Genomic DNA, 27,236 nt, shown 5'->3' on the forward strand with positions numbered 1-27,236 from the left:
TTTCAACATTGCCAGTTCCTGCTATTTTATCACGAGTCTCTTGGAGTTTATTTGAAACTCTTTCCCCTGAAATAAGGTGATTACATGAGAGTCTCACCATCATTAAGCAGGAGTAATTTCCCAGCCTTTCAGCTGCAGAGGAAGATGTTAGCTAAGTACACCTCCAAGGCTCAGAAATGAAAACATTCACCGTTTATTAATCTCGCTGATTTTTGAGGGTCTGCTCAGGTTATTAAATGTTCAGGGTTGGCTACACCGAGATAACAAAAGTACCAGAGACATCCCAAATACCAGGAGGCTCTTTGTCCTTTCAAGGAGGGGAATGTTGGTGCGGTTTATTCATCACTGCTAAGTTTAGCACAGCTCCGGGCACGAAGTATTAAAAAATGTTCTTGTGTTGATTTGCATTTCTGATAATTATTTCCACGGAGCTGTCACCTCCAACACTGCCAGACAGAATAAGCTCCTCCAAAGGGCACTGGACAGACAGTCATGGAGGGGTTGGATCTGAGATGAGGCAAACGGAGTGGTTCTAAACACCCTACCTTGGCAAAAATACGGGAATTCAACATGATCCCAGGTTACGGCTGCCCAAGTGCTGCAGATTATGCACATCTTGGGATAACCTAGGGATAGAAGTGCACACATCTGCCCCCTGGATTGCATCTGCAGCATCTTGCCTCATCCTCTCTACATTTTCTTGCTGACCCTGTTTTTTGCTACACACAGATAATTAATCAGGGTTAGGTTTTGAAAGCTGTCCGAGCTGGACAGCTCAGACTCTGGAAACTCCATTTTTAAGGGAATATTTCCCCACCTGCAGCCACCTGGGGACCATGTAATTCTGACTTTCTCTGCTGAGATCCTTGGGCCATCAGTAACACACCTTTCCCTTTAGGGACTTCGGCTGGTTTCTTATGGGAGCTGCCTGGACCCACAAAAAACACCCGTGGCACCAGCAGAGTCACCCTGTTCCCTTCCAACAGTGAGAGGGTGGCAGAGCATGGAAGGTCTGGCCCTCTGTCACCAAGAGCCTGGGCTTCCTGTTACCCCAGTACTATAATTTGGGACTGTCCATGTAAGGGAGATGAGCTCTAAAATCTCTGGATCCCCTCCCTTCGCATTGACAATAAAATTCAGCACATTCACCGCTGTGCTGACACGGGGCATTAATCTTGATGCCCTCACCGGCTTTGTAGTGTTGATGCAGAACAACAGGAATATTGCAAAATTCACCAACAGCAAAATCAAAATATTATCTTTTAAATAATGCTTTAAAAGCTAATTTGAACTATTTCCATCAAGTTTGAGAGAAGCACCTTTGGATGCACCACTGAATCACCCCAGAACCGCAGCTAAAAGCGGTTTTGTTTTTGAATGGATCTATCCTCTTTCCCAGTTAGCACTGCCACAAACATTTGCTATGGACCTAGGAAATACTGTTCCCATTAACAGCCTGACATTATCCTGTGAATGTGTGCACACCAGCAGATTTTTTTGCGTACTGTTACCCTCGAGCATCAGTTGGGAGAACACACCTACATACCCAGACTCAGGTAAACAAACATGGGGTGGAATACAGAATATAAATAATGGGAGGAGTTTAGTTCACGTTGTTCCCCCATTTCCATGCTGGGATTTAGGGCTGGGATAGGGCTGTCTGCTCTTCGTCCCATCCACCAGAGCCCTTCTATCCATAGCAATGATTAAAAATTAACTAGGCGAGGAAGACAGATCGACTTTATCGGGTACTGCTGAGATCAGATTAACATTCCTCTGACACAGGGGAGTTCAAAGTTCAGGTTCCTGCATTACTGGAGGTTTAATTTTTAATCTTTCTTTAATAGTTAAGGTCTAGAGGAGTGCCCTAGATAGGTCCTGCCCTGACATGAAGGAACCTCAGGCCATAAACTTCAAAGGTATGGATGATGGGCATCTGATGTTCCCCAAAAGAAGAGCGAGCTCTTGCCTGCTGACCTAGAGGTAGTCCTGGAATTAATCCCGTCTCCATTGCTCTTGTGTTGACTAAACACATCATCCTGCTCCAAGGGATAAATGCAAGGGCTGAGAGACAAGGAGAGAGGCCTCAAGAGACTGCTGGGACTCTTCTGTTCATAGCTGGTGGCCATTGCCACCAGGAAGGACCAGCTGTCAAAGCACCTGTACCTTCCCCCAGCTCAATGGCCATCGGAGCACATCCCCTGTGGAGCCAGTCTGGGAGAGCTGGGGGTGTTCAGCCTGGGAAAGAGAAGGCTCCGGAGACACCTTCCAGTGCCCAAAGGGGCTGCAAGAAAGCTGGAGAGGGACTTTGGGCAGGGCATGGAATGGCAGGACGAGGGGGAATGGTTTCAAAGTGACAGAGAGCAGGGTTAGATGGGATATTGGGAAGGAATTCTTCCCTGTGAGGGTGGTCAGGCCCTAGTTCAGGTTGACCAGAGAAGCTGTGGCTGTCCCTGGATCCCTGGAAGTGTTCAAGGAGAAGTTGGGCGGGGCTTGGAGCAACCTGGGATAGTGGAAGGTGTCCCTGCCCATGGCAGAGGGTAGAACTGGATGAGCTTTAAGGTTCCTTCCAATCCAAACCATTCCATGATTTCATGATAAAGTCAGCGAGTATTTGTGACCTACACTCCCTTTTACCAACACTGTTGTGTCTGGCCCCTCGCTGCACAAGGACAGTCCCAGCCACCAGAAGAGAGACTCTCTTAAAAACTTGGGATGCTCCACATTCCTGCCACTATTTTATTGTCTGCCTTTACTGTACTTCTAACAGTTGCTAAGAATGACTTAACATCAGCAAATACTAAGCAACAAATGTTTTACACATGACAAATCCTTTGCCTCTGGCATTTTTAGAAGTTCACATTTTTTTCGCACGCAGCAGAGCCCGGGTTAGACTCTCACATCAGCTGCTGCAAAGGTTACAGGGGAAATAAGGGACCCTGTCTCCCACTAAGCCTCACTCTCCTTTCAAAACCAAATTGATTGCTCTTGGATGGGGATGGGGGACATTCCGTGCCTTCCCATATGGAGAGCAGATTCTATGTGCTCAACATGCCTGTGAGGTAATATTTCAGCTGAATCTACTGTCTGTCACATCTGGTATTTTGAATAATCGGTTAAGTGAACCATAAATTAAATTAAGCCAAGCCAGTGTCATAAACCTAAAGTGCATTTCCAAAGGTTCTCCCACATGAAGGAGGGAGTTGGCTTTAGAAGGCTTTAACATCTTGACTCTTGAGAGCCTTAACTGCAAATAAATCAACAGCCTGTGTGCTTGTACCCGTGCAACAGCCCCCCAGAGTGGATTAAAATTAAATACTTGTGAGAAAGTGACAGCGTGGATGGATTTTCCTTCATAGACACCTGCCACAAATGAAGAGCTTCTGATGGTGGCAATCAGAGTGAGGGACTAAACAGGAAATGTCAGGGGAGATCCTGGTGGTGCTTCTCTGGGCCTGCCAGGTTGGCTCTGAAGGAGCAGGAGACACTGGCTGCCCTCTCCAGCTCTGGTGGCAAAGGAGCTGCAGGAGAGGTGAGGTTGTTTTACCTGCCTGACACTGGGATGAGTGACTGGTGTTCAGAGCAGCTGCTCCCCAGAGGGTTTTGGGATGTGCCCCAAAATTTCCTCCCATCTCCTGGAGCTGATCACTCCACTTTCAACCAAAAAAAAAACCAAAAAAAACCCCAAACCAAAACCAACTTCACAGTCAGGGACCAAAAAGCAGCAGCTCATTTGTAAGCTTGTCCTTGGGAATGCTCTCCACAGCCTCATGAATGCAACGATTTCAGCCAAAGGATTGTCTTTCCCTGCACCTCTCACAGCCCTGAGCACCGTATTTTACCAATAAAGGGCTAATGAACCACAACAGTTGTTCATATGTTTTCTTACTCCTTCTCTGAAATGTCACAATAAATCTATATTGCTGGGTAACAGCAAGCAGATGGATACTGTAGCTCGTAATTTGGCATAGGTGTTCTCAATCAAGGCAGAGATTAATTCTCCCCAATGATAACCAGCTCTCTCATTTGTTAGGAGCCCATCATCATTTTCTAAAAGGTTTTTCTTGGGACAAGGGTAAAAACCAGTTCTCTTTGTCCTATTGCTTTATACATTACAAAGGCAATGAGGGATGGACTTCTGGAGACAAGGTGAGTTAACCACAGAAAATGACATCGCAAATAAGCATAGAAACAACAGCAAAAAAATTCCTAGAAACGCCCTTTGATGGAGTACATGGATTCATGGAATGTATCTCCTGTTGCTTTGTGAGAAGCTCAGGAATAATTTTGTTAGGATTATTTCCTCAATGAGACTGAAAAATGTGTTAAAAAAACAGATCAAAACAAATGAAAAAGCCATTCTCTGAGACACATCTTACAATAACAAAAGGAATGTGTCCTTTTTCTAAAACCTTCAAACTAAATAACAGAATAGAAAACCAATATGGATATTACTAGCCGGGAAAAGTAAAATGGGGACACAGTGCCATTTCTCATGACACAGAAAAGAACCAAAATCTGTAAGTGGATGTAAAATCTGACAAACAAAGTGAGCTTCAGTCCTGACTTCCAGACCCTGCCTGGTCCCTGGTCCTGCAGGAGGTGCGTAGCATCTCTGAGAATTTGCATTTCCTCACTGATCTCCCTCTGATCTCATTATTTCATTAAATACTCCTAAAAACATCCCCCTGAGGTATTTGTTACCCTTGAATTTTGTTTGCTAATGAGCTCCTAATTGTGGCACACCAAGTTCATCAACTATTGCGCTTCTATAAAACAAAGAGGAACTGCAGCTAATTATTTGTTAAACTCATTATCAGAGCTCTGCTGCTGCAAAACTTCGTAGGTGTTGAATTTTCCAGCTGACATCCCGCTGCAGGACAGGGGGGTGGGGACTTGAGCAGAGTCTTGAAGTGATAAAACAGCAGTGAGAGGGGTTTTGGACTTCCTGCATTTCAGAGCATCCCCAGACACTCCCTGAAGTCCAGGGAAAGCTCCGCACTGACCCTGGTGGGCACTGGGTAGGATCAGCACAGGTAATCGACGAGTTTTCACTCCCTACACACTAAAGAAGAATATATTAGTAGAAAATTATTAGCTCGGTTGGTTATTGATTAACAGAAATGCTACAGTGCTCTTACGATTTCAAATTGCTCCTGATTAATGGAAGAGGGAAGGGAATTTGAAGAGTGATCTCACTGAGCATCACAGAGCAGGGGACTGCAGCAGGGACTGCAGTGTCCTACACCTTGCCCTGGAAATGGGGATCACCCAAGCCTGACTCAACAGGGAACCTGAACTGCAAAAATACATTTCTGCATCAATCCTGGGGCTAAGACACCGAAGGGTTCTGGCCCAACAGGTAATTGTAATTCTTTAACCTGTTGGGTGAATGTTTCCTTCCCTTTTCTGTCTTGCAGTTATTGCAGGATCCCAGGTGTCTGGTGTGAGCCTCCTTAACTGGGGAGGATCAATCCCAAAACCATCATTTTATCCACTGTGGTGGATAAAAAGTCACTCCTGCCCATTCCCACCCTTTCTTTGCACTCCCTCTTCTAGTGTATCAAGGTTAAGGAATAATGAATAATCGATAAGGCCACATCTCCACCGGAGAAAAATGTTCCAGCCTGAACACTGAGAGCTGAAGAAGATTTAAATACAGTTTTGTGCCATCCACTCCAGCTTTGCTAATATGAGCCGTGAGTCAGCATCCTCTTCTAAATCACTGCAATTGCCACGTCCTCCAAGAACAAACCCTGCAATGCTTCCCACAGCCCCTGGGAACTCAGGCTTCTGGGAAGAGGCAGGAGCCAGGACTGAAGGAAAGCAATTCCTGACACTGCTCAAGCACTCACCCAGCAATGGCACCCCTTAAAATGGTGCAGACTGAATCAGCAAGTCCCTCCCAAGGAATGCTTGCATGCAGAGGAGCCAAGCAGAGCGCCTTCCAACACTGGCATTAGTGTTACATATGCATATTTATTCTATATGTATTCCATATATTCTGTATGGATTGCTCTGGAATATCCCCAGCTGGTAAACCACTAGAATTGTCTCTTTGGGAAAAGGGAGAACTAGCTTTCCAAAGCTGATTTAGACTAAAATGTTTTGGAAAGAGGGGCTGTGTTTCCAGTTCTGCCACTGACCAGCTCTGGAAGTTGTTCACAGGGTCTTTGCCCACTGAGCAACATGTAACAAATCTGCCCTGCAGTGAGGCAGAGACTGAAAAAACTTGTGAATCTCCAAGGTAAAACTATTCTATTACAAAATCACATTGCTATGCGGCACTCATTCCTCTGCCTGTTTAAGCTGAATGTGAATGCAGGCTGCTATAATCTTGTATTATAAAGAAAACACTAAAAAAAAAAAAAAACCAAAAAGACATATCAACCTCTACTACAGATACAATCAAAACAGGTTTTAATTATTTGCAGGCAGTACTTTGCCATGTACCACAGTTATTCATTTATACTTAAAAAAATAATAACCCTACTCTATTTGATAGTTGGTGATACTGAATTAATAATTTGAGCAAGTCAGGAGGAAGTTAATGTAATCCTCAATTTGCTTTACATCTTCAGAGTCACCTAGGGCACTTTACAAGGCAGGTAATATTATCACAGCTGGACACCTTGGTAATCTTCTGAGCTCTTTTTCCTTTTCAAAATAAATGTTACAGATTTACTGTGATACTGCTAAAATAGCTGTTCATTTGCTTCAAAAGATGAAAGAAAACAGGTGAATTAACAGAGCTCCGTCGCACTGAACACAAATTCCAGCAGGGCACAACACAAATGAGAGGTCCAAGGCTGCAGATGGACCAGCCATGAGAATCTCCAGCCACATTCTCCGTTTTTAAAGGGAGGTTTGGATCCAGCTCCTCCATCCTGGCTTTTTGTTTGCCCTGTGATCCAAAGTTGTGGGATTTGGAGAGGATGGAAGATGCTCCATAAGAGCAGGCTTGCTATTTGGAAACCTCAGCTTGGCTCTTTGAGGCTGAAACTGAAAAGAGAGGTGACAGGGACCCCAGAATTTAACTATTCCTCTCTTCAGTCTGGTGTCCACACTCTGGAACCACGCAGGAGTCTTGGTATTAATGGATCCAAAATGCCAAGACTAGGATGGATAGCAGGAAACCACTGCCAGCTTTCTCTGTCCAAGGAGCCAAATGCTTGATGGAAACCAGTACAAATTACGGGGTTTTTTTCTACAGAGAGCACAGATGTAAGATTTGCTGTCAGCTGGGAGAAATCCTGCAGCCATGAAGTGCCTGAGCAACATCCACTGCACCTGCCCAGCTGGGGCTGCTCATCACCTGCAGCATCTTCAGCTCCCCATGACCCCAGCAGTGCTTTCTTATGGGCACCAGATAAAAAATTCCTAATTTTCCTAAAAACATCCCCACAGAAAAACACCATTGGAAAAAAAATCTCAAAGTATTTGGTGATCCTGTTTATCCCCTTGTTGCCTCCCACCACCGTTCAGGACATCTCAAAGTCAGTCTCACGTGAACATTCCTCTCAGGCTCACTCTTTAATTTCTATGGGATACTGCTGTTGCCTGCTCTTTAAATAGAACTTTTTTTTTTTTAATAAAATATATATAAAACTCATTTACACACATTTACATATCAGAAAAGCCTAATCAAAACCTCCCTGATTTCCATGTCAGCTGTCAGAGATGTTTTAGCAATCAGCAAGCTTATATAAAAAACAAAACCAAAACATATTTGTCTTCCTACATAAACTGTTATAGCAATATAATGTAAAAAGTCAGATATCTGAATGACACTGTAAAAGCTGTAAAAGATGGGATGATTGATTTCATAATGTTCCAGAAATTATAAATAACCTTTAAGTGTCTCCACTGCTTTGATTTGCATAAGTAATTGAGAGTTCATTAAGCAGGGATTAAAACAAAGCTGAAGCAGGGCTGGGGACTTGGTCCGAGCAAGGACCTGGGTCAGTCAGTGCTGCTCCAACCTCAGCTCTCCCAAAAAGCTGCTGCAGATCATGTTGGATTTGGGTGGTGGGGAGCCAGTGCCAGCCTGGATCAACCCAGCACAGATTCCCTAGGAGCAGCTCTGGGGTTACACTGAGCTGTGGAAAAAGCTGTGGAAATTATGTATAAACCAAGGTGTGTCAGCTTGAAACAGTGTGGGACCTCCACAGGAACTTTACAGGGCCTCAAATGGAATTTGGAATCAGGGAATATAATCACAGCATCACTAAAGCTGGAAAAGACGTCCAGAACCACTGAGTCTGACCTCCAAACTCATTGAGTCCAACTGCTAAAACTTCCCAGGACCTTCACAGGAAACGCACAGGACTTCCACAGAGAATTCCCCCAAACATTCCAAGCGTTTTCCACCGCTGCCAATGCTGGAATTTCCCCTCAGTGAGCACCCACACAGCACCACAAACACACACACAAGATCTTGTGGCCTTTCCTGCCCATGTAGGAAACGAGAGGCTTTTGCTCCTTTGGCTCTGAGCTGCAGCTCTGGTCGTGGTTATGGGGCATGAAAAGGGAGGATGGGAGCACAGGGGAAGGAATGAAGACAAGGGAAGATAATTGAAAGTACCAGTGCACTAGTTATGTTGCATATATCTAATGTAATTAGTATTAATAAGCTGTCAGTCAGAAGATGTAGTTGTTAAAAGGCAGTTTCAATGGGGGAAAATGATAATTGAACTCCTCCATGTATTTGTCTGTATTATTTATTCTGTTGTTTTTTTCAGTTCACTGCCACAGGTTCGTGTTTAGCAGAAGTGAAATTGAAGAGGCAAATGGAGGGTTTTTTTGTTTATTAACTAGGAAAAAAAATAGCCTCCATTGCTCTGAGCAGGGCCAGCCATAGCAGGGAGGCTCAGGGAAGGTCAGTGGGTCAGTTCTGCACCTGGTTCTCACTCAAACCACAAGGTTTTCAAGCTACAACTTTGCACTAATTCTGTTTTGATATATACACTTGTTCCTGTGGTACCTGGCATGGTACTGCTGCTCCTTTATTCTCTACTAATTCTCTGCCCACTCCAGATGCTCTGTCTCATGATTTAACACTGCAGTTCCCAAAGCTGGTCAAATCACGTGCACTGAACAACATATTCAATAATTCCCTTCCGTTTTTTTTTTTTTTTTTTTTTTTTTTAATTTTTCAATTGTCTGCAAGCAGTTTACAGCGTTTCTCAAAGCATCTGTAATGAGAAATTAGTCGCTAAATATTTTATACAAATAGTTATTTAGGCTGTATCTTGATCACAAGCACTTTGCTGGGGATTCAGCTGGGACAGAAGGATTTGGACTGGATTTGTACTTCTGACTGTAAATTGGCCACACGGATGCAGCTCTCTTTCTCTGCTTTGCAAAGCAGCCCTCATGACAACATTGGGGTATTCCAGGCTGCAGCATTCCAAGTTAAAGTTACATTAGGCGTGATTGCTCTGGAATATTCCATCACCTGCACTGGAAGTATCCTTAAAGCTCAGAGCTACATAAAAACATCCCATCCCTATTTTACAGAGTCTGGATGTGACTTTGGCTGCATGGAGGAGATCTTGACCCGTGGACAAATCCTGAATTTTATCCCCAATGTCAAGAAACCTGGACAGAGCCTCACTCAGATCAATTTATATATGAGGACGTTTTGGTGACACTGGCACAGGCTGCCCAGAGGTGGAAGCCCCATCCCTAGAAACATCCACGGTCTGGATGAGGCTCTGAGTGACCTGATCCAGCTGAAGATGTCCCTCACGGCAAGGGGTTGGACTAGGAGGTCTTTAGATGTTCCTCCCAACCCATTCTGTGATTCCATGTGCATGGTTCCTCCCAGGAGCTCCTCCAGCACAGTCCCCTGCCTCCCATCACTCCTCACACTCCAGTGGAGCTCTGGGAAAATGTTAACACCAGGAATTTCTCTTCTGTGTGTCACACAAATAAGAAATGCTACCTTTTTTGTTTTGTTTTGTTTTTTGGGTTTTTTGGGGGGTTTTTTGGGTCACCTGCTGAATTGAAGGAATCTGTAAGTCATAAACCCTTGGCAGCTTGGCACAAAGGCACCTCTGACCAGTGCAAGCCATTTTCAATTCTGACTCTACAATCCCAGTGGATGTAACTGAAGGCCTCATTGGGCTGGAATAACTCCCATCAGCTCCTGGTATCAAAAGGAAACATTCCTGAACTGGTACCATTCCAAACGAGGGACAGGAGACATTTTCTGACTCAGGCTACTAAAGGAAAAAACAGATCTTAGGAGACATTAGGAAGAAAAATGGGAACTGGGACTCTCCCGGAGCTCTGCTCCTGTGTCCAACACCCTGCCCAAAACCTCTGGACAGGGCATATCCCATCTCTCCAGTGGCTGGACGTGACGAATTTGGGTTGCTACAGCTGGAGGTTTGTTTGCAAAATGCTGATTGTTTTCTAACTGTAATTGATTGCGACCATTTGTTGCAGTGGCTGAGTTCAAGGCCCCACGTTTTGCTCAGCAGAATGTGAGGACCAGAGAACCTCAATCCATCTGCACCCTAATGCCTTAAACCCTGTCAGGCCCAAAACCACACACTGGAAATGAGCAGGTGGAGCTATTTGGGACTTCCCTCTGGTGACTCCTTCCTTTCCTCCTCCTCCCGCCAGGCTCCAAGGATAAAATCCACGATTCTGGTGTTTGAAAGGATAAGGAAGGATGGAAGAGGAAGCAATGTCCTTTCAAGGCTTTTCACCTTTTCAGGATGGAATATTTGCAAGGAGGTCTGCATGGGGAGAGTTTGTGGTCATTAAATAGCTTGTCCCAAAATTACAAAAAAAGGATCCAGCTGAGGCACAACTCAGCTCATTTTCAGGATGCATGGCTGCTCCTCATCCTCCCCATCCCTGGGGAGAACCACTCACCACCCCCTGTCAGAACAACAGACTCCCAGGGACTCCCCAAAAACTGCCGGGGCTCCTCTCAAGCCATTGCAGATGCAGGAGCTGACCCCACCCCCGGAGCCACAAATCCAACCCCTTTTCCAAGTTGCTTATTTACACAGGGACGAAAACGATTTTCTCCCAACCAGGTTTTCTTGTGTCAGTCGTTCAACATGTTCCTGTGGGTTTTTTTCCTCCCTTTCTCATTACCTTTTCTGATAGTAAAGACATTGCAGATGGGCATCAAACTGTGCAAAATGTAAATTATGATTGGGTAGAGTCAGAATATAAAAAATAAGTTATTTGGATGCTTTTTTTTTTTTTTTTTTCCTAAGGACCACAGCACATATGGCATGCTAAAAAAATGTCTCGTGTTCATTAAGGCTAAATGAGACAGGTTAGAGAATCATGGGCACCAAATGGAAAACTTGGGCAAAAAAATGCTGGCTGGCAACTCATTCTGCTGATAATATTTTTTGGATGTTTCCCTCCTGCCCTCTCTCCCTCATTTTTTTTTAAACTGCAAGGACATTTTTGCAAATATTTCACAAATATCTGATGGCTGTTGCTTAGGAATCTGTCCTCCCCGCTGTGCCTTCCTCATTTGAAGGTCATAATCTTCAGTTTGTGAAATCATAATTATCTCGCTAGCCAGTAACTCTGATGTCACAAATGGAGGATTATGATGACTTCAATGAAAAAGGCAGCAGCAGGAGAAAATGAACTCGGCCACCGAGAGCTTGTTTGCCTCCCCACCCCTCCAAAAAAAAAAAAAAAGGATATAGCTGAGAAAAATATCAGCAGAATGATCTCCAAATAGACTTATTTTCTGCATGGCATCAGTGCCTCTTCCAGAATATGAGGTTAATTTCTGCCTTGTGCCAGTTTAATGCAGACTTCCACTTTATTTTAATGCAGAGCAGGTCTTATATTTAATGTAATAGCAGAATCTTGCTACTTCTTGTGGAGCTCATACACAGACCTCAGAGTTCTTCCATAAAAATGAAACGAGCCTCCCTGTAGCACTCAGGAAAATAAAATGGCCAAGATTCACCACAAGGTCACCTAAACCCAGGGCTTTACTACTGCCAGATAATTCGCCACTGTATCAAAAAATACGACAAATAAACACTGTCAGATTAATAAAGTATTTAATGGCCAACTCTCCTTATTGCTTTCTATTAAGCATCCCTGCCAACCTAATGCTAAAAATTCACTTATTTAGTGACAACTTCTCTCCCCAAAAATCACGGAATCCAAAATTGGGTTGGGTTGGAGGGGACCTTAAAGACCTTTTAGTTCTGACCCCCCTGCCATGTGCAAGGAAACTTGACCAGAAAGGGAGTGAATCTTCCACTAAAAATGGGGGAGAGGAAAGACCACAGCAGAGCTGGGACCATGCTGATGCATCTTCCCAGACCAGAAGACACACAGACCCCAGACATTATTTAGTTGTTGGAAACAGGACTGGGATGGCAGCCCTGCTTTTCCTCCAGGACAGATGCTCTGGGAACATGATTCAGCAATTCTGAGTGTCATTATTTTGAATAAAGCTATCAGTGTTTCTCCTGAGGAGTTTGGAATACAAGAAGATTTCTGCTGTCACTATAAACGCTAGTGGCGTGTCTCCTGGGCTTCAAATAATGTACATTTCAATGTTCCTGCCTTCTTGAATGAGACATTAAAAGAGCTACACTCTGAATTCCTGATGTTTTATGAAAATATGAACTAATAGTGCAGTGACACCATTCTGTTGTCTCTTCCCATTGCTGCTCTCCATGTGCAAAAGCAGCATTGTGCTGGGACCAGCCCCAAATCTGGGAAACACGGTGGATTCTGCCACAGGAGTGAGAACAAAAGCTCTGAACGCTGGAGGTTTGGGGGGAAAATTGCAACCTCCTGATCATAACCACGTTCCCTGGCACCTGGCACTGGGCTGTGTAACTCTGAGGGGAGTAAGTGGCAGCAATTTCATCCTCACAGAGGAGGTGCCTTCCAAAGGCGTCTCACAGCAACAGCATCCTCAACCTCCTGGCTGCGGAATGCGGTGGTGAAGGGGAGAGGGCTGGGGGAAATAAAAGCACAACAGCTGTAGTGCCACAGGCCCCTGGCCCGTGGAACGTGTTAGGAGAGCACTGAGCACACCCAGTGCTCTCAATCATTAGGAGCAGCATATGGTGGGTTGGTGCTCGGGCTGCCTTTCCCTGCTCCTGCTCAAGGTGTAAGTAAATCAGGATAGAGGAATGCTGCACACGTGAGCACGGAACTGCAGGGGGAACAGCCATATGGGGTCAGGAGGATGTGTAAATTCTTTGCTGCCACGTCTTCATCGATTCTAAAAGCTCCAAAGGCGCAAAAAAAATTATTCGGTGTTGTGTTTGTGAGGTCAAAACCTTCCTGTGCTTTTCTCTGTTGTCACAGCAGCTGAGATGCCCCATCACTGGTCACAAACTCCCAAAGCACAGAGCACGATACCACAACATTTACAAACAGGGTGACAACAACTGGGGTGGCTCATCCTACCCTGAGAGCACCCCACAACCGCTCTCTGAGTCACAACGCAGAGGTTTGTGAAATCAGCCCAAACAGAGTCAGCCAAACACCCTGGACTGTGCAGGCTGGCCCACGGGTGCCCAGAAGTGGGAGGTGGCTCGTGAAAACACCTTTCATGTGAACAGCTTGGCAGCAGCCACGGCTGCCAGCGAGGATGGCGGGCAAGGATCAGCGTTGGAGCAGCAGGAAAAAACACAGGGGTGGCATAGGACAGGAGTCCAGACAGAGGCACAGGCTCAGAGCACCGCACAGACACCAGCTGAGTGTTGCCAGGACCTGGGGAACAGCTGGACCAGACACCGGGAACGCTGCAGCTCGCACGAGATGCGCACAGGAAAAAAAGAGCAAAGTCTTCCATTCACCTCTGTCCAAAGCAGGGTGGTGAATTTCTCCCAACATTAAACTGCTTTTGATGCTGTGAAAGGTGGTGCGAGAAATGCCAGTGCTGCCTGAGGAGCTGGGGATGGTGACAGGCACTGCTGCAAGAGAGACTCAAGAGGAGTTGGTGTCACAAATGTGGAGTTAACCTTCGTCACCTCCGTGTTCAGCCAACTTCCCCCTTTAATGAAGCAGCTTGATTTATGTAGGACTCATTTGCCTTCATAAGAAAATTATTAAATTATCATCTCCTTTTTCCCCCCTCCAGATTTGTCACTTGGAACGTGGTAATTGGCGTTTGAACCTGCGGTGGCGTGTCACCAAAGGAGTTCAAACAACCCCACGTGTTCCCTGCTCTCCCAGGACAGGGAAAAATCCTGGTGCTGCCTCTGGATGCTGATGGCTGGGAATTGCAGGTTATTTTCACTCCCTGGATGACACGAGGCTTAACAAGAACTGGGGAGCAGCACAACCTCGGTGACTGAAATGGGTTCGGGCTCCAAAGCTCCATCTCGGTTCAGCAAACAAGAAATCCAAGGAATTCAGTGAGGACCAACTCCATGGCTAATGTCAGACATGTGTCAGTACGCTGCTGAATCAGATCCTAATCTCCCACTCTCCCTTGGCATCCCCAAACATGAAAACAATACAACCATGCCAAGAATATGCTATAAAAATAACTGCTTTTAGTTTAAAAAAATCAAGTTGTAAAACACCCACAGAGTTGCAATTGGTCTTAATATCTCTGCAAATGTCATTTTACATTAGACCCTTGTTCTTCATTCACAACTTGAATCAAAAAAGTACTTCTGCTTTAATTAGTTTTATAAATTTGCTGAGCTAAATGAATGCAGCAGTAAAATCAAAACTGCAGAAAATGTGTGTAATCTCAGCAAACTGCGTTGCTTCTGGAACAAATTGTAAACCTAAAAATTAATTAATTAAATTTATTAATTAAAATAATTTGAATTAAATTATTTGATTAAAATTATTTGAAATGCCAAGACGTGAAAACTGTGAATTAAGCTGCCACAGAAAATCTACAGCTCATTTTAATAAACTGCAATAGCCCCAGCCACAAAATTCTCTGGTGAGAATTGATTTCCAGAGAAATCAGCTGGTGTGCGGAGACAAGCAGTTCCCACCTGGCCAAAGAGAGGGGAAGAGTTTAAAATTCATTCTGTGACACCAACTGGAGACTTTTGTTCTAGATGATAATCTTAGTTTTCTCAAAACCCATTACAGTCAAAGTATGACTTAAACTACACTTCTTTCCTTGTGATGGCTCGGTGTCAAAGCACTGTGAGTGATGGATTAGCAATATTTGATTTCAGCTTCCAGGGCATTAATAATCATGGGAAATAACTCCTTTAAGCAGGGTTTCCTTGCCCACTGGCTGCTCTGCAGATTGCTAGGGCAAAACCAACTTATAAATGCAGAAATTGTATTTCAGCACAGCTCTGCCAGCTGGCCACACCATTATGCACTGAATTCCTTCTACTTGGGCTTCTCACTAGGAAAAAAACCAAAACCCTAAATTGAATACGTCTTGAGAATGTCAATTTAATTAAGAGGATGACAAGAGGAGATAAAGGTAGGAGGGTGTTTACTACCAGGATAAATTTCTACCTGCTCTGCACTGATACACCTGTGCCCACGTATTGGTGTGTTCTACTGGGAAAAACCTGTGCAATCTGTGTTGGAGGACACCAGCACCACAGGTACCTGTGTGAGCTGAGCAAAGGAGACAAAAATCTCACTCTGAGCTGCAGGAAAGGGAACAGATGGTGCAAACATTCACACACACACACACATAAATTCACACTTTTTCACGTTGCAAGGTTACTTCCGTGCTTAAGCTTAAAAAGGGTTATGGCTGGAGTGAGTCATTCTGGATTCTCCACAAAAAACTGCCTGGGAAAGGACTGCAGCAGGTGAGGAGCTGTGGTGGAACAAGGGATGAGCCACACACAAACTCCCTCTCCACAAACTCAGACACACCAGTGCTGCTCTCCAGTTCACTGAGCACTTCCATGCACATCTCCGGAGCTCCTACAGCCCCCACAGAGCTGCCTGTTGGCACCAGCATGGCCCCAACACACACAACAACAACAGCCCAGCACCCACAGATGCTTCATTTAAGAACATGTATGCAGACTGTTCTCTAGAAAGCACACTCCATAAATAAAACATGTTTAATAACCCAAGAAAACCAAACAAAATAAATAAACCATGCTACTGACTGGCAACCTCCTCTGCAGAGGAATCTCTAAAACACTTTTCCAGGGTTTGCAAAGTGCCTGCCTGCAAAATATTTTGCAAGATGCAGTGCTATTCCTTAAACAGCTGCGATGGTCCACATGGTGCAGCAGCTGACAAAGTCCCTGCTGGACACCTCTCCTGCTCTCCCACCAAACCAGCTCAAACGTCAGCTGGAGTCAGTGCTCCATTTTATAACTGCAAGGTATGGTTTATTAGGAAAAAATAATGATGGCTGTGTTTTCCCACTGCTGGGAGTCAGCGTGGTCCTTGTGAGGTCAGGAACTCCTGGCCAGCCTGTGCCAGCTCACTGCCCAGCCTGGCAGATTCCCTGCAGGCCATTAAGGGAAGCAGGGAAGCCTGAAGAGCTGAGTGATGTTCTCACAGCTTTGTATTTCACTTCTGGACGCTCCTCCCACCTGCAGAATGGAGTGACATGAGTCACGCTGAGGTCTGAGCTTATTCTGGGTTTATTTCCAGCTTTGGATGAAGGGCTGAAGCCACCCCAACCTGTGCTGGTGCTGGAAGTGATTAGGCAGCACTCCTGCTCCTTCTTGCTATGAGGAAAAGGGTGGGAGATGGGGAAGGGGGTAAATGTCTGGTCCCAGGCAGGAGGGAGATGTCCGCCTGGGATGCAGCACGGTGCAGTCTGCTGAAAACCCCTCTGAAACTGCTCTAACAAGGCTCTGCAGCTGCCTCTGGAAAGGGGCTTCTCCACTTCAGCTGCTCTGTGTGGGTGGGAGGCTCATTCCTCCAGGAAGGGCTGGCAGGATTGAAGCCAGCTTTGTTGGAGGTGATTTCCAGGGTCAATTTGTTCTCCTCTGCCCTTTTTTATTCTCTGTATAAAGCTGAGCGTGCAATGGAAGAACCAAACCAAATTCAGCATCACTTAATTTTTCTCAGGACAGAAGCTCCCTTTTTCATTAAAAAAAAAAATAAATAAAATCCCTTGTAATTCCATCCATGCTGCAATCTGGTGAATTACCAGCGTGGGTTCTGGATAGAAAGCTCCTGCTCTGGGGCAAGCCCTCATTGTTGGCTTCCTTGCTGTGCACTGCACACAGCCTGCCTTGTTTCACAGCCAGAAGTGCTGCTGCATCTTTTTGTCCTGCTCTCCCCCACAACTCGGCCACTCTTCACTTGGATCTGTGAGTGCCAACAGGTGGGAGGGGGGGTGGGGAAGGAGAGGCTGCCAAGGGTGCTCCAAAGGACCATCTGTGTGGGCAGGGAATGCACAATCCCAGCCAACCACACCGGAACATCTGTCTGCCTCCAGCTCTTCACCTACTGCAAAGGTTACGCACCATCGCCGTGCCAGCTGTGCCAGGCACTGGTTTAACACAGAACACCCCAGAAGCAGCCTGTGGGGACACATTTTTGTTGTCTCTAGCCATTTTAAAACAAGAAAATTCTGCCTAATTAAAAGCTGGAGTGCCCTCCTGCTTCTCCCCGCACAGGGGGTGTTCCTGGGGTCAATCAGGTGTTTATTTGGTGAGACTTTCCCCTGTGGGTGCAGGACCCCACTCCACCCTGCGGTGGTTATACTGTCTGCACTGCCTGTATAAATCTTGGGATTATAAATTTGGGGATTATACGAGCAGCCAGATTTCCCAACAATAATATTGAAGCAGGGAGCCTAATACTATTAACACACTATCAATCACACACTTACAAATCCACAGAGTAACCCAGAGACAACCATTTCCCCCACGCTCCTCATGGATTTTGCTATGATTAAACAAAAGTCTCCCACTCTGCACTTTCCCTTTCCAAGACTGCATCCAGCTCTGACATTTTTTTTTTTATTCCTCTGAGTAACTAGTGCCTAATTTTTTCCTATTTTTACCGGCAATCAAAGCAGCAGCTACGGAGGAGTCCTGCAATCCTCAACCTTGTCAGCACAGCCAGAGGTGTTTCCCAGGGGGCATTCAAGAGCAGAAAGATGGAAAGCTGTTCGGTTACCTGTCTGGTCTAACATAAGCTGGAAAGTTTGGGTCCTTTTATATGTTTGAACATCATGCTCTTTAAACGTGTTTCTTTATTAATTTATGGCTGTCTAAGGGAACACTTGGAGGAGGTAGCACCTAAGGAAAGGGACCTTCAGCTCAGAGTGAGATGAAATGTGCCCCCTCTCCACGTGGCTTTTAATTCCCAAAAGCAGCACTTACAGTCATTTTTATGAGGCTTTTGATGCCTGTTTGTACCTCTCTGCCTTTCCAGGTTCCCTCCCTATCCCTCATCCCCAACGAGCTGCTCGCCGAGCGGCACCGCCGTGGTTGGCGCGGCCACGCTCGCTTCTCGCCAGGCTCTGCTTTCCAGGGTTTGTTTTTTACACCAGCCCCTGGTAAATGAGGCTGGTGTGACAGACCACTGGCTGGATAATGAGTTCATTCTCCAGACCCACCGAGAGCCAGGTACTTCCCAGGCCCATCTGTTCTCACGGCACGGCTCCGCGAGCGCCGTTTGTAGAGAGCGCGGCAAACACCCGGCGGAGCTGCTGGTGTGCAATAGAGCCCGGGGTTGATGGCCCCTGCAACACACACTGCAAAGCCAAAAAAATGGGAAGAGACAGAGCTCTGGGGTTACTTCAGAGCCATTGCTGGAAATGCTCCAACTGAGAAAAAAAAAATTTAAAAAATCAGGAGTAAGAAAGCCTCCAGAGGGCCGAAGCAAACCTTGTAGCACGCACATCGCACAGGCACAGGGCTGTCCCCTCAGCCACTTCTATTTCCTCCAGGTTTTCTAAGAGAAATAAAAACTCCAGGAAAGCCACAGGTCTGTCAACAGAAGTGGCCAAAAGTCAAAGCAAAGATCTAAAGAGACTAGAACAAGAAATGACACTTTAAAAAACCCAGGCAGGAAGTTTATACAGCCCTGACTGAAACTGGCATACCTGACCTCAAAAAGGAAAAGGGGAGAAAAAAAAAAAAAAAACAGTTAAAAAGCCTAGGTACCATCTGCAAATATTTTTAGAGGCAAGGAAAACTGGTACCATCTTCAATTTGGAGAAGGGATGAATAAAAAGTGACAGGCTGTTGGTCTATGTGAATAATGAGTAATTTAATGAAGATAACCCGGGCTCTATTATGTCCCACCTCCTCGGTACAAAAGTGTGGCAGCGGATGACTGACAACACCATATTTCAAGTTGCTTTTAAAAAAAAAATTCCCTTTGTTTTTAAACACGTTGTCCCACAGAATGTGCTGCTGGTTGACATGAACAAGGGGCAGATGTGAGTGATTCATGAATGCCTTGAGGCTGCTGAAGGTCAGGAGAACATCCCCGCTCGCATCCAACAGGACATTGTAACAATGAACTCTCACGGTTAGGTTGGGCTATGAGCCAGCTATTAGCAGACAGAGCTTGCTCCAGGTAAATCCTTCCACAGCTGCCTATTATCCCCATCACATTATTCCTCCTGACAGAGGCAGCACTGTCCATATAGAGCACAGGTGCAATCCAATATGGAAATCCTATTTAGTTGTGCAATACATTACTGTCTTCTCTCTGACTGTACTAATGTCTGAATTAAACTGTAATATCTCATGGCTGGAACCTTTCTTTAATTCATGCTGAAGACCCCTCACACAATCTATGTGCTGAACAAAGCAGTAAATTCACCTTAACACCTTTATGCTTTCCCACAGTCTTTAAATCATTCATATCCAGACTTTCTGTGCGTTCTGGTGAAAATGTTTCTAGCATATAACTTTTCCATTAATGGTTTACGGAATGAACTCTTTGAAGAGAAAGCTCTGTGCTTTAATCATTGGGAGAAAGAGCAATGCCCACAGTTCACTGCTGCAGGATGAGCCTGGAGAAGCCCCTGGGCTCTGAGCCATCCTGGAGTGAGGTCCCTCTGCAGAGTGGCTGGGATCAGGCTCTGAATCCATCCCTAGGGAACAGCACACACTGCAGGTGGGTGGCTGGTGGGGTGGCATCTTCCTCCCTTCACCAGTGTGCTTCCCCTGTATGGGCAAAGACTGGAAAACTCCCATTTCTGTCGCAAAATGTGAGTGAAACCCTCCAGATGGACGTCCCTCTAACACCAAATGCAATTATTCACCAAGACTTGATAAAACCTTGAAATCAAGTTTGAGAACAGGCTCCACTGCATCTTTGGCAGGAGTTAAGGGGGCTGAACAACAGAGCTGCACGAGGGAAACCAAAGACTTGCTGCTCTGTACCTCATTTGTGAGACATATTCCAAAATCAGCTTCACTGAGACGCAGAACACCCAGGCAAAAGCCACCACTGACTACAGCAAAATGTAATAAAACCACATAAAGGGCTTTGGCAGGGTTCTCTAAAATTCAGATAAAGAGTCTCCTTTGCAAGGACCCTGCACACCAAGACACTGAAGCCTTTGGGGTATTGGTGACACTGACTGTCCCTCTCTTTTGACAACTGCACTTTTCTCCATGAACTCTTTTCCCTCTGTGGTTCTAACCCAGAGCTAGAAGGTCCCATAATCACTGCTACAGAGGCTGGAGGAGAAAAGGGGTTGTTAAACTTTGAAATCCCTCAAGCTGAACTCCATCAATGTGTTTATCCAGGACATAAAGCCCCCCTATGGGCAAAAACCTCTCTGCTTTTTGGGGGTCTGCATGAGCAGTTCTGGAGCCACCTGCCACCACTGACCATGAACTGCCACACCAAGAGCTGACAGAAACAGGGTCCACGAGGCAAACTTCCCCTGTAGAGACTCCAGCTCCCTGCACGCCTGGGAGAAGGGATTGTACTAGTAGCTGACTGAAGACTTATCCAAAATTCTCATGGTTTCTTTCGCCCAAATATTGTTTCCAGTCTTGTAGGGCGAAGGAACCTTTTGTTGAAAGCACAGCCACTTGCTTTTGAAATAGGAGGATATTGCAGGCAAATGTCAGCACGGTGCAACAGCACAGTGCCACTCTGTGTTTTGCTTCCTTAGCTACTCCAAATTTCTGGCCTGAGTCCAGCCCCTGAAAGACAATGGATTCTCCCCAGTGCCATGTGTTACCACAGGTCTCTCCCTGTTTCTGAACCCACTCCAAGAGGGTTTGTCCTCCTGCAGTGCTCTCCAGCTGCTCCCAGCTTCTGCCTCCAGCCTCTGACCTTTTGAAAGCTACCTGGGAAATCCCACATTTGGTAAGAGACTTTTTAAAGCAAACAGTTTACATATGATTAATTCTTCCTGTAGAACCTCAAAAAAACCTCCTTCCTGATTAGCAAAGGTCACTGAATCTCAAAAGTTAATGGCAGGCACTTCAAATATATTACAGCCCTGCACTAAAAAATGGAGTAAAACAAAACTGGGTTTGTCTGGAAAAAAAAAAAGACGTGGCAGAAGAAAAGAAGCTGGGTAGGTACAAACTGGATAATTGATAGAGCAGCTGTGGGTGAATCTGAAGAGCTGGAGAGGAATAGGGCAGGACTTCTTGCCAGAGCAACCCCAGATACGGAGAAATAAATCAATATCCTAACACTGAGCACTGCTGGAGCTCCTGCTGGCATCACTAAGTAGTGGGACATTCTCTGAGTGTTTCGAGGGTGCACTTTCCCTATGAAAGGCCCTGTGAAAACGTGAAGAGAGAATCCGCAGTCATCTTCCTGCACATTCCCATCAAACCATTCTCTATTAGGCAGCCATGACTTTGCAAACCTGACTGATCCATAATTCATAACTATTATCCATGCTTAACAATTACAGTGTTAATATTTGGGTAATTGAGAAGTACCTCTCTCCAGCAGAGTTAGCCTGTGCCGCTGCGTAATGCACAATTTAAGTGTTTATGAATAAAACTGTTCTTTCCTCTTTCTTTTCCTTCCCCATTCAGACCTCTAAAACGTTTTCAAAATGTTAGTGAAAAGACGAATTTGAAGAGGGAATCTCATTACTTCAAGGAAGAATTAAAAAATTATGAAATGCATAATGCCCAATTTATCAATCAAAGCCAACTGCAGTACAGACACACTGAAAGCCCTTCACTCTCTAATCACTAATAGGTAACACTATCAAATTCAGCCCTACACTCTATTAGAATTGCAGTAGAAAAGCACTTAGTGTAATGCCCAAAGACAGCTCACCAAATACTGCTCACTTGGCTCAAAGACAAGGCTGAAGACGTTAATAATTTGAAAGCTTCCTTAACCAGTGTGCTTTATCAATATGTTCAGAAAATGAAATAAAATACCTACACACAATTTCTGTAGATTTAAAAAAAAAAACCCAAAAAACTAACTTGTATTCAGCCCAAGAACTGTGACTTTTTTCCCCAGATTTGTGAATTACCCTTGGACGTCTCACTGTCCCAGCAGCAGAGCCCATCATCTCCCCGTTGCAAACCGCAGGAATCATTTCCATCCCTTCTTTCTGACCACATTAATTTCAGGCTTGCTTGTAGCAGGATTTTTTTTTTCTTTTTTTTTATGTCCTCATTTCCTAATTCCTCGTTTTCCCATCAGTCTCCCAGGCACCACAAATGTGCAGTGCTGGCAGGGCAGGGATGAACTTCATCCAATCTTCTCTCTCAGTTGTGCCTTCTTTCCTTGACGTCCTCCAAAGGGAAGACAGGCAAAGACACCAAACCTCTGTGACCAGGTCCAGTGCTCATGTCCTCTCTTTTCATGTTATTTTCCAGCTCAAACTTCAGATTTTCTCAGGTTTTCTTACTCTCCAGAGTAAATATCACCAGCAGAGCATCGCTGTAAAGCACCCAGAGCCGGAGCAGAACCACCCAGCTGCAGGCAGCAGCACAGTTGTGGTGGGGGGGATGTAGCAAACACCGAGTTTACACACAGACAGAGACACTGTGAGCCGGTGACAAGTAGTACAAAGACTTATTTGATGCAAAGACAGAATGACTGCATTGCTTATGTCAAAAAAAGATCAGTGGAAGCATAACAACAGAGCATTCTGCATGCTACACACACCGCATAAAGCACAAAAAATACTCTTTATGTTCCCTGCGCTTTTCTAGCCTGGTTTCTCAGGAAAAAAACAAGAGCTGTGCAATTGTTCTGTCACTCATTGCTTCCCCAAATAACTTTTGAACCTGTTGGCTGATCTCAGGTTTGACAGATAGGCTGAGGTCTCAAAGGGATCACATTCCTATCAGACGCAGGAAAATAATAGAGACTCCAACCGGTGCCTTTGCCAAGCTGCCCCCTGCGCCGTGCCTGCCTCTGCTCTGAACCCCAGGGGTACCAATTAGGCCACGAGCTGGAGCAGCTCTGTGGAGCAGGGAACAGCTAGGGGAATGCTTGCTTACATCTTCACACAACGCTCCCAGCAAAAACATCCCATCCCAGCCGGGCGTCTCTGGCCATGGGACACGTCAAGAGGAGGGCTCAGCACTCCAGCCACAGCACACAGCGAGGTGGGAGCTCAGATCCATCCTCCTCCCAGCACAGGAATGCCCAGCAGGATGCCAAAATGCCAGTGCTGCCAGCCTGAGCTGGCCTTGGTGTGTTTGGGGCTTGCTTTGTCCTCAAACCCCAAGTGACTGGTGGTGTCTGTGAGCTCCCGTGTGCTGTTGGACTGCCCTGTGCTCCCAAGGCTCACCAAAAAATGGCATTTCCTCCCTCACCCTCCCCTGCCTGCCCCTCAGAGCTGCAAACAGCAATTCAACCTCTGAGCTCCTAAAGCACACATGCATTTTCTTGCTGGCATCACCAAAAAAAAAAAAAAAAAAAAAAAAAAAAAAGTATTGCCTGGCAAAGAGTAAGATTTCTGTTCAGTTTTAAGGGAAAGTGTATGACAGGGAAGCTACAGGACTCTCATTCTAATAGCCAATGCTGCTAATTAAAACTGTTTTGGAAGATCTGCAGCCAGCATATAAATCACCCCTCTATATGCTATAAATAAGAGGCAGATACGGAATTGAATAGCTCCCATTTGTCAACGGAATGAAGAGATTTGATTGTGTCTTTTTGAATAATAAATCCAGACATACCTACCAGGGCACGGAGAGTTGCTCCAAGTGTCTCTTTTATCAAACAACAATGATTATATTATAGGGTTTGCATTATGGGCCATCATCCATTTCTCTTGTTTTCTCATTTATTGCTGACATCCTCCCTCCCAGATGAAACATTTTGCTCTGCACAGAATGTGTTCATGCAAAGATCTCAGGAGCCAGGCAGGAGCAAACACTACTGAGTCTCCTGGTGCAGTGTGCACCTACCAGGATGTATCACAGAGCAGAAGGGAGTTTTGTAGGGAAACTGAGCTGTGGAAGCCTGAACAAGGTATTTAAGGTTTTTCACCGTAAATACTCAAGTTTTTCACCCTATCCTTTTTTCCACGGCACTTCTAAAGGACACTCAAAATGCCCTGGGTATCAGACAGAGGAGAGTCAAATCATACCCATTGGCAACAGATGTCTATTTATGCAAAACAATGCAAAGAACCAAAGATAAACTCCTGAAGATCATCTTACAACATCACTGAACAATCGAAACTCCAAAGGCATCCACACACAAGAAGCAGATCCTTAATAACAATAATAATAACAATGATGATGATAATACCTCGCTCCTGTGTGGAAATCTCTTCTCAACCATGAACACTACATTCCACTCACAGCCACCATGTCCTTCTCACTGGAAAAGAAAACAAACAAATGGGCACCAATTAGAAAAGGGCATTTATTAATGCGAAGTTCACAGTAGCTTCAAATTTTGCACATGCACTCATAAAATAGAAGATTTAGGATTCCCTGTCACACGGAAGGCTGCAGAAGGTTAATTGAGTTCACTGTAGAAGTATCATTACCTCTATAACACAACTAAGGAAAAAAGCACAGCAGTCAGGTTATGAAGACAGATTTATTTTAAGCCTTAAAAACTATTTGTCAAATTTTTGCCCTCTAACAGGGTGAGGATTCCTCTCGCTTTGTCCCTAAATTCCAGTGCAGCCGAACAGCAACTCCCGCAGCATTTCCTGTGGATTTCACACCTTCCCACGGAGATACCCTTGTCCCACCCACTGAAAAACTGGGACAGAGAAGTCCTGACCTCTGGCATCTATTCCCATTTTCCCAAAGGAAAAGCATTCCCTGGGATGGGCCACAGGATTTCCTCTCCCCTGCTGAAGGAGCAGCTGGAAGACAGAGAAACCAGCTCAAAGGGGCTGCAGAGAAATTCCTACGGGCCGTGCCTTTATCTTTGCTTCTGCTGGGGCTTAACGTGGGGAGAAACAAGGGAGAAATCTCCCCACCCGGGATCCCTCATCCCCCCTTCCAAAAAGGACAGCAGCTGCCCACAGTCCTCAGTATCACTGGGATAAACAGCATCCTTGTGGCCTGCTCCTCATCTGCTCAGGCTGGTAAAGCTCTGACCTAGGTGTGCTTATTTTCACGGTAAATCGGGATGGTTTTATTGTTTTGGGGGTTATGTTTGCCAATAAAAAAGGAAAAGGCAGCGCGGGCTGAAAGAATTTGATGGCTACGCAGTTATTCTGAAATCCCAGCCTGCCTCCCGAGGTGCTCACCTGGCTGTCTGCCCTCTCCTTGCTCCCTGGGGTTTCTGAGCCTGAATAATGTCCTAGCCACCACAAGCCAGGCCGTGGCTCCCATGTCACCAGCTCTGCAAAGACTTTGCAGTCACTGTTCAGTGCCTGATGATGACACAAAAGCTACTGCGGAGCAATTCACAACGCAGGCACACACACAGCACAAAGCAGGCAGATGGGACTCAGAGCACAAAGAGGATAAAACATCATTTTTTAACAAAATCCATTTGTTCTGATGACCCGAACTCGAAATTAAGGTGTTAAAATCCAAGACAAAGAGGATTTCTGATTGGCAGCCAGTGATGTCAGCCCTGTGCCAATTACAGAGGGAATTCATGTGGCTGCCTTTAAAAAGAAGTAATTCCCTCTCTGATACAGCAGTAAGACATTGTAGACAGCCCATTTGCGGGGGATTACGCGGCACTTCTCAGGTAGTTAAAGCCACTGAGCCTTTTGACCTTGTGCCTCCTAACACTACTGGAGGCACAATCACCCAGGGACACGCTGCTTATCATGTGTGTCTTATTGCTTAAACAAAACCCAGCCACCCAGCAACCTGAGCCCACCACCCGGGGCTCTTTGGCTATGAATTATTACGCCGAAACAACACGAACATAATAAACAGCGCTATTTATTAGCTCATTCTATGATTTCAGAGGTGACTACGCAGACTGAGAAAGCAGAGGAAGGCTGTGCCAGGCTGGAGTGAAAGCATTTCTCAGGTCACTGCCCTAAACACAGATATTTCGTGTGCTTGCACAAGGCGAGTAAATCTTTGCACGCCGCAATCTTGAAGTGGCTGGAATTAATGGTCCCTCCAGATGGGCTCCGAGCTCACTCACTGCCACGACGTTCAGCATGTAATGAACACCAGGCAAGGTGAAAATTGATATCAAGAGCACTTCCAAGAGCTAAAAAGTTAACACCTAAATTGGAAATCAATATATGCTGTAAGTATTGATCAGCAGAACAGAAATCCTCGGGTTTTTGCCTCTGCTGAGTGGATGCTGTTAGAGGCTGAGCTGAAGTTCCACTGAAACACCCGACTTTAACAGTTATTTTTTTTTTAAATGGAAGCACAAAGCAGCCCAACCTTACGCTTTACGGAGTGATTGTCTAACCCTTCCATGAGTGCATCCATGCAGAACAACCAGGACCACGCCAAGCCATGTGTCAGCAGCGACTTTTTTACTGTCCCTTAGTTTTTGAAGTCATGCTTTGTCCTCAAAGACAACAGAAGAAGGCAGAGCTGAGGAGCAGCACCTCTGAGGAGGATGATGGTGCAGGCACGGGAAGGGCACATCTGTGCCTGAGGCTGTTTTACACTACAACAACACAGATTCTGACTTCAGAAGGCTGAAAATGACTTCTTTATTATTGGGATGTGTCTGTCTTTTATACTATTTTACACAGACCAATTCGATTGGTGAAACAAAGACGAACTTCTTCAATCACATTGGTCAGACCAGAGTGACATCAAGAAGAAGTTCCTCCTAGGAAAAGGAATGAAAACATAGGTACAGTTTACAAAAACATGTTTCTTGTTTACAGAAAATTCCTTGGGAAAAGAATTTCAGAAAACCAAAACATCTCAGACAGAAACATGGGCTACATGTGCCTGGTGATGGAGCACGGGGCAGGGGCTTTT

At 45.4% G+C, this 27,236-nt stretch overlaps 1 protein-coding gene across 18 annotated transcripts in view; it reads right to left on the reverse strand.

Moving 5' to 3' along the window:
- The window catches only part of DAB1 (DAB adaptor protein 1), a 414,806-nt gene that overhangs the window by 187,873 nt on the left and 199,697 nt on the right, over positions 1 to 27,236 (reverse strand). For 11 of the 18 annotated variants that reach the window (XR_010722484.1, XR_010722485.1, XR_010722487.1 and 8 more), the window contains exon 1: positions 22,367 to 22,863. Coding sequence is in view for 7 of the 18 variants with exons in the window: in XM_066192899.1 (XP_066048996.1) it covers positions 22,367 to 22,457 (91 nt within the window). In the remaining 11 variants the exon portion in view is untranslated. Of the gene's footprint in view, positions 1 to 22,366; positions 22,864 to 24,606; positions 24,679 to 25,567; positions 25,638 to 27,236 lie in introns of those variants that run through there. The other 7 variants (XM_066192903.1, XM_066192901.1, XM_066192900.1 and 4 more) reach the window with 4 other exon arrangements.

This window comes from Chamaea fasciata, unplaced genomic scaffold (genome assembly GCF_029207755.1).
Source record: "Chamaea fasciata isolate MVZ Bird 193981 ecotype frontalis unplaced genomic scaffold, bChaFas1.0.hap1 SCAF_10, whole genome shotgun sequence".
NCBI lineage: Eukaryota > Metazoa > Chordata > Aves > Passeriformes > Sylviidae > Chamaea > Chamaea fasciata.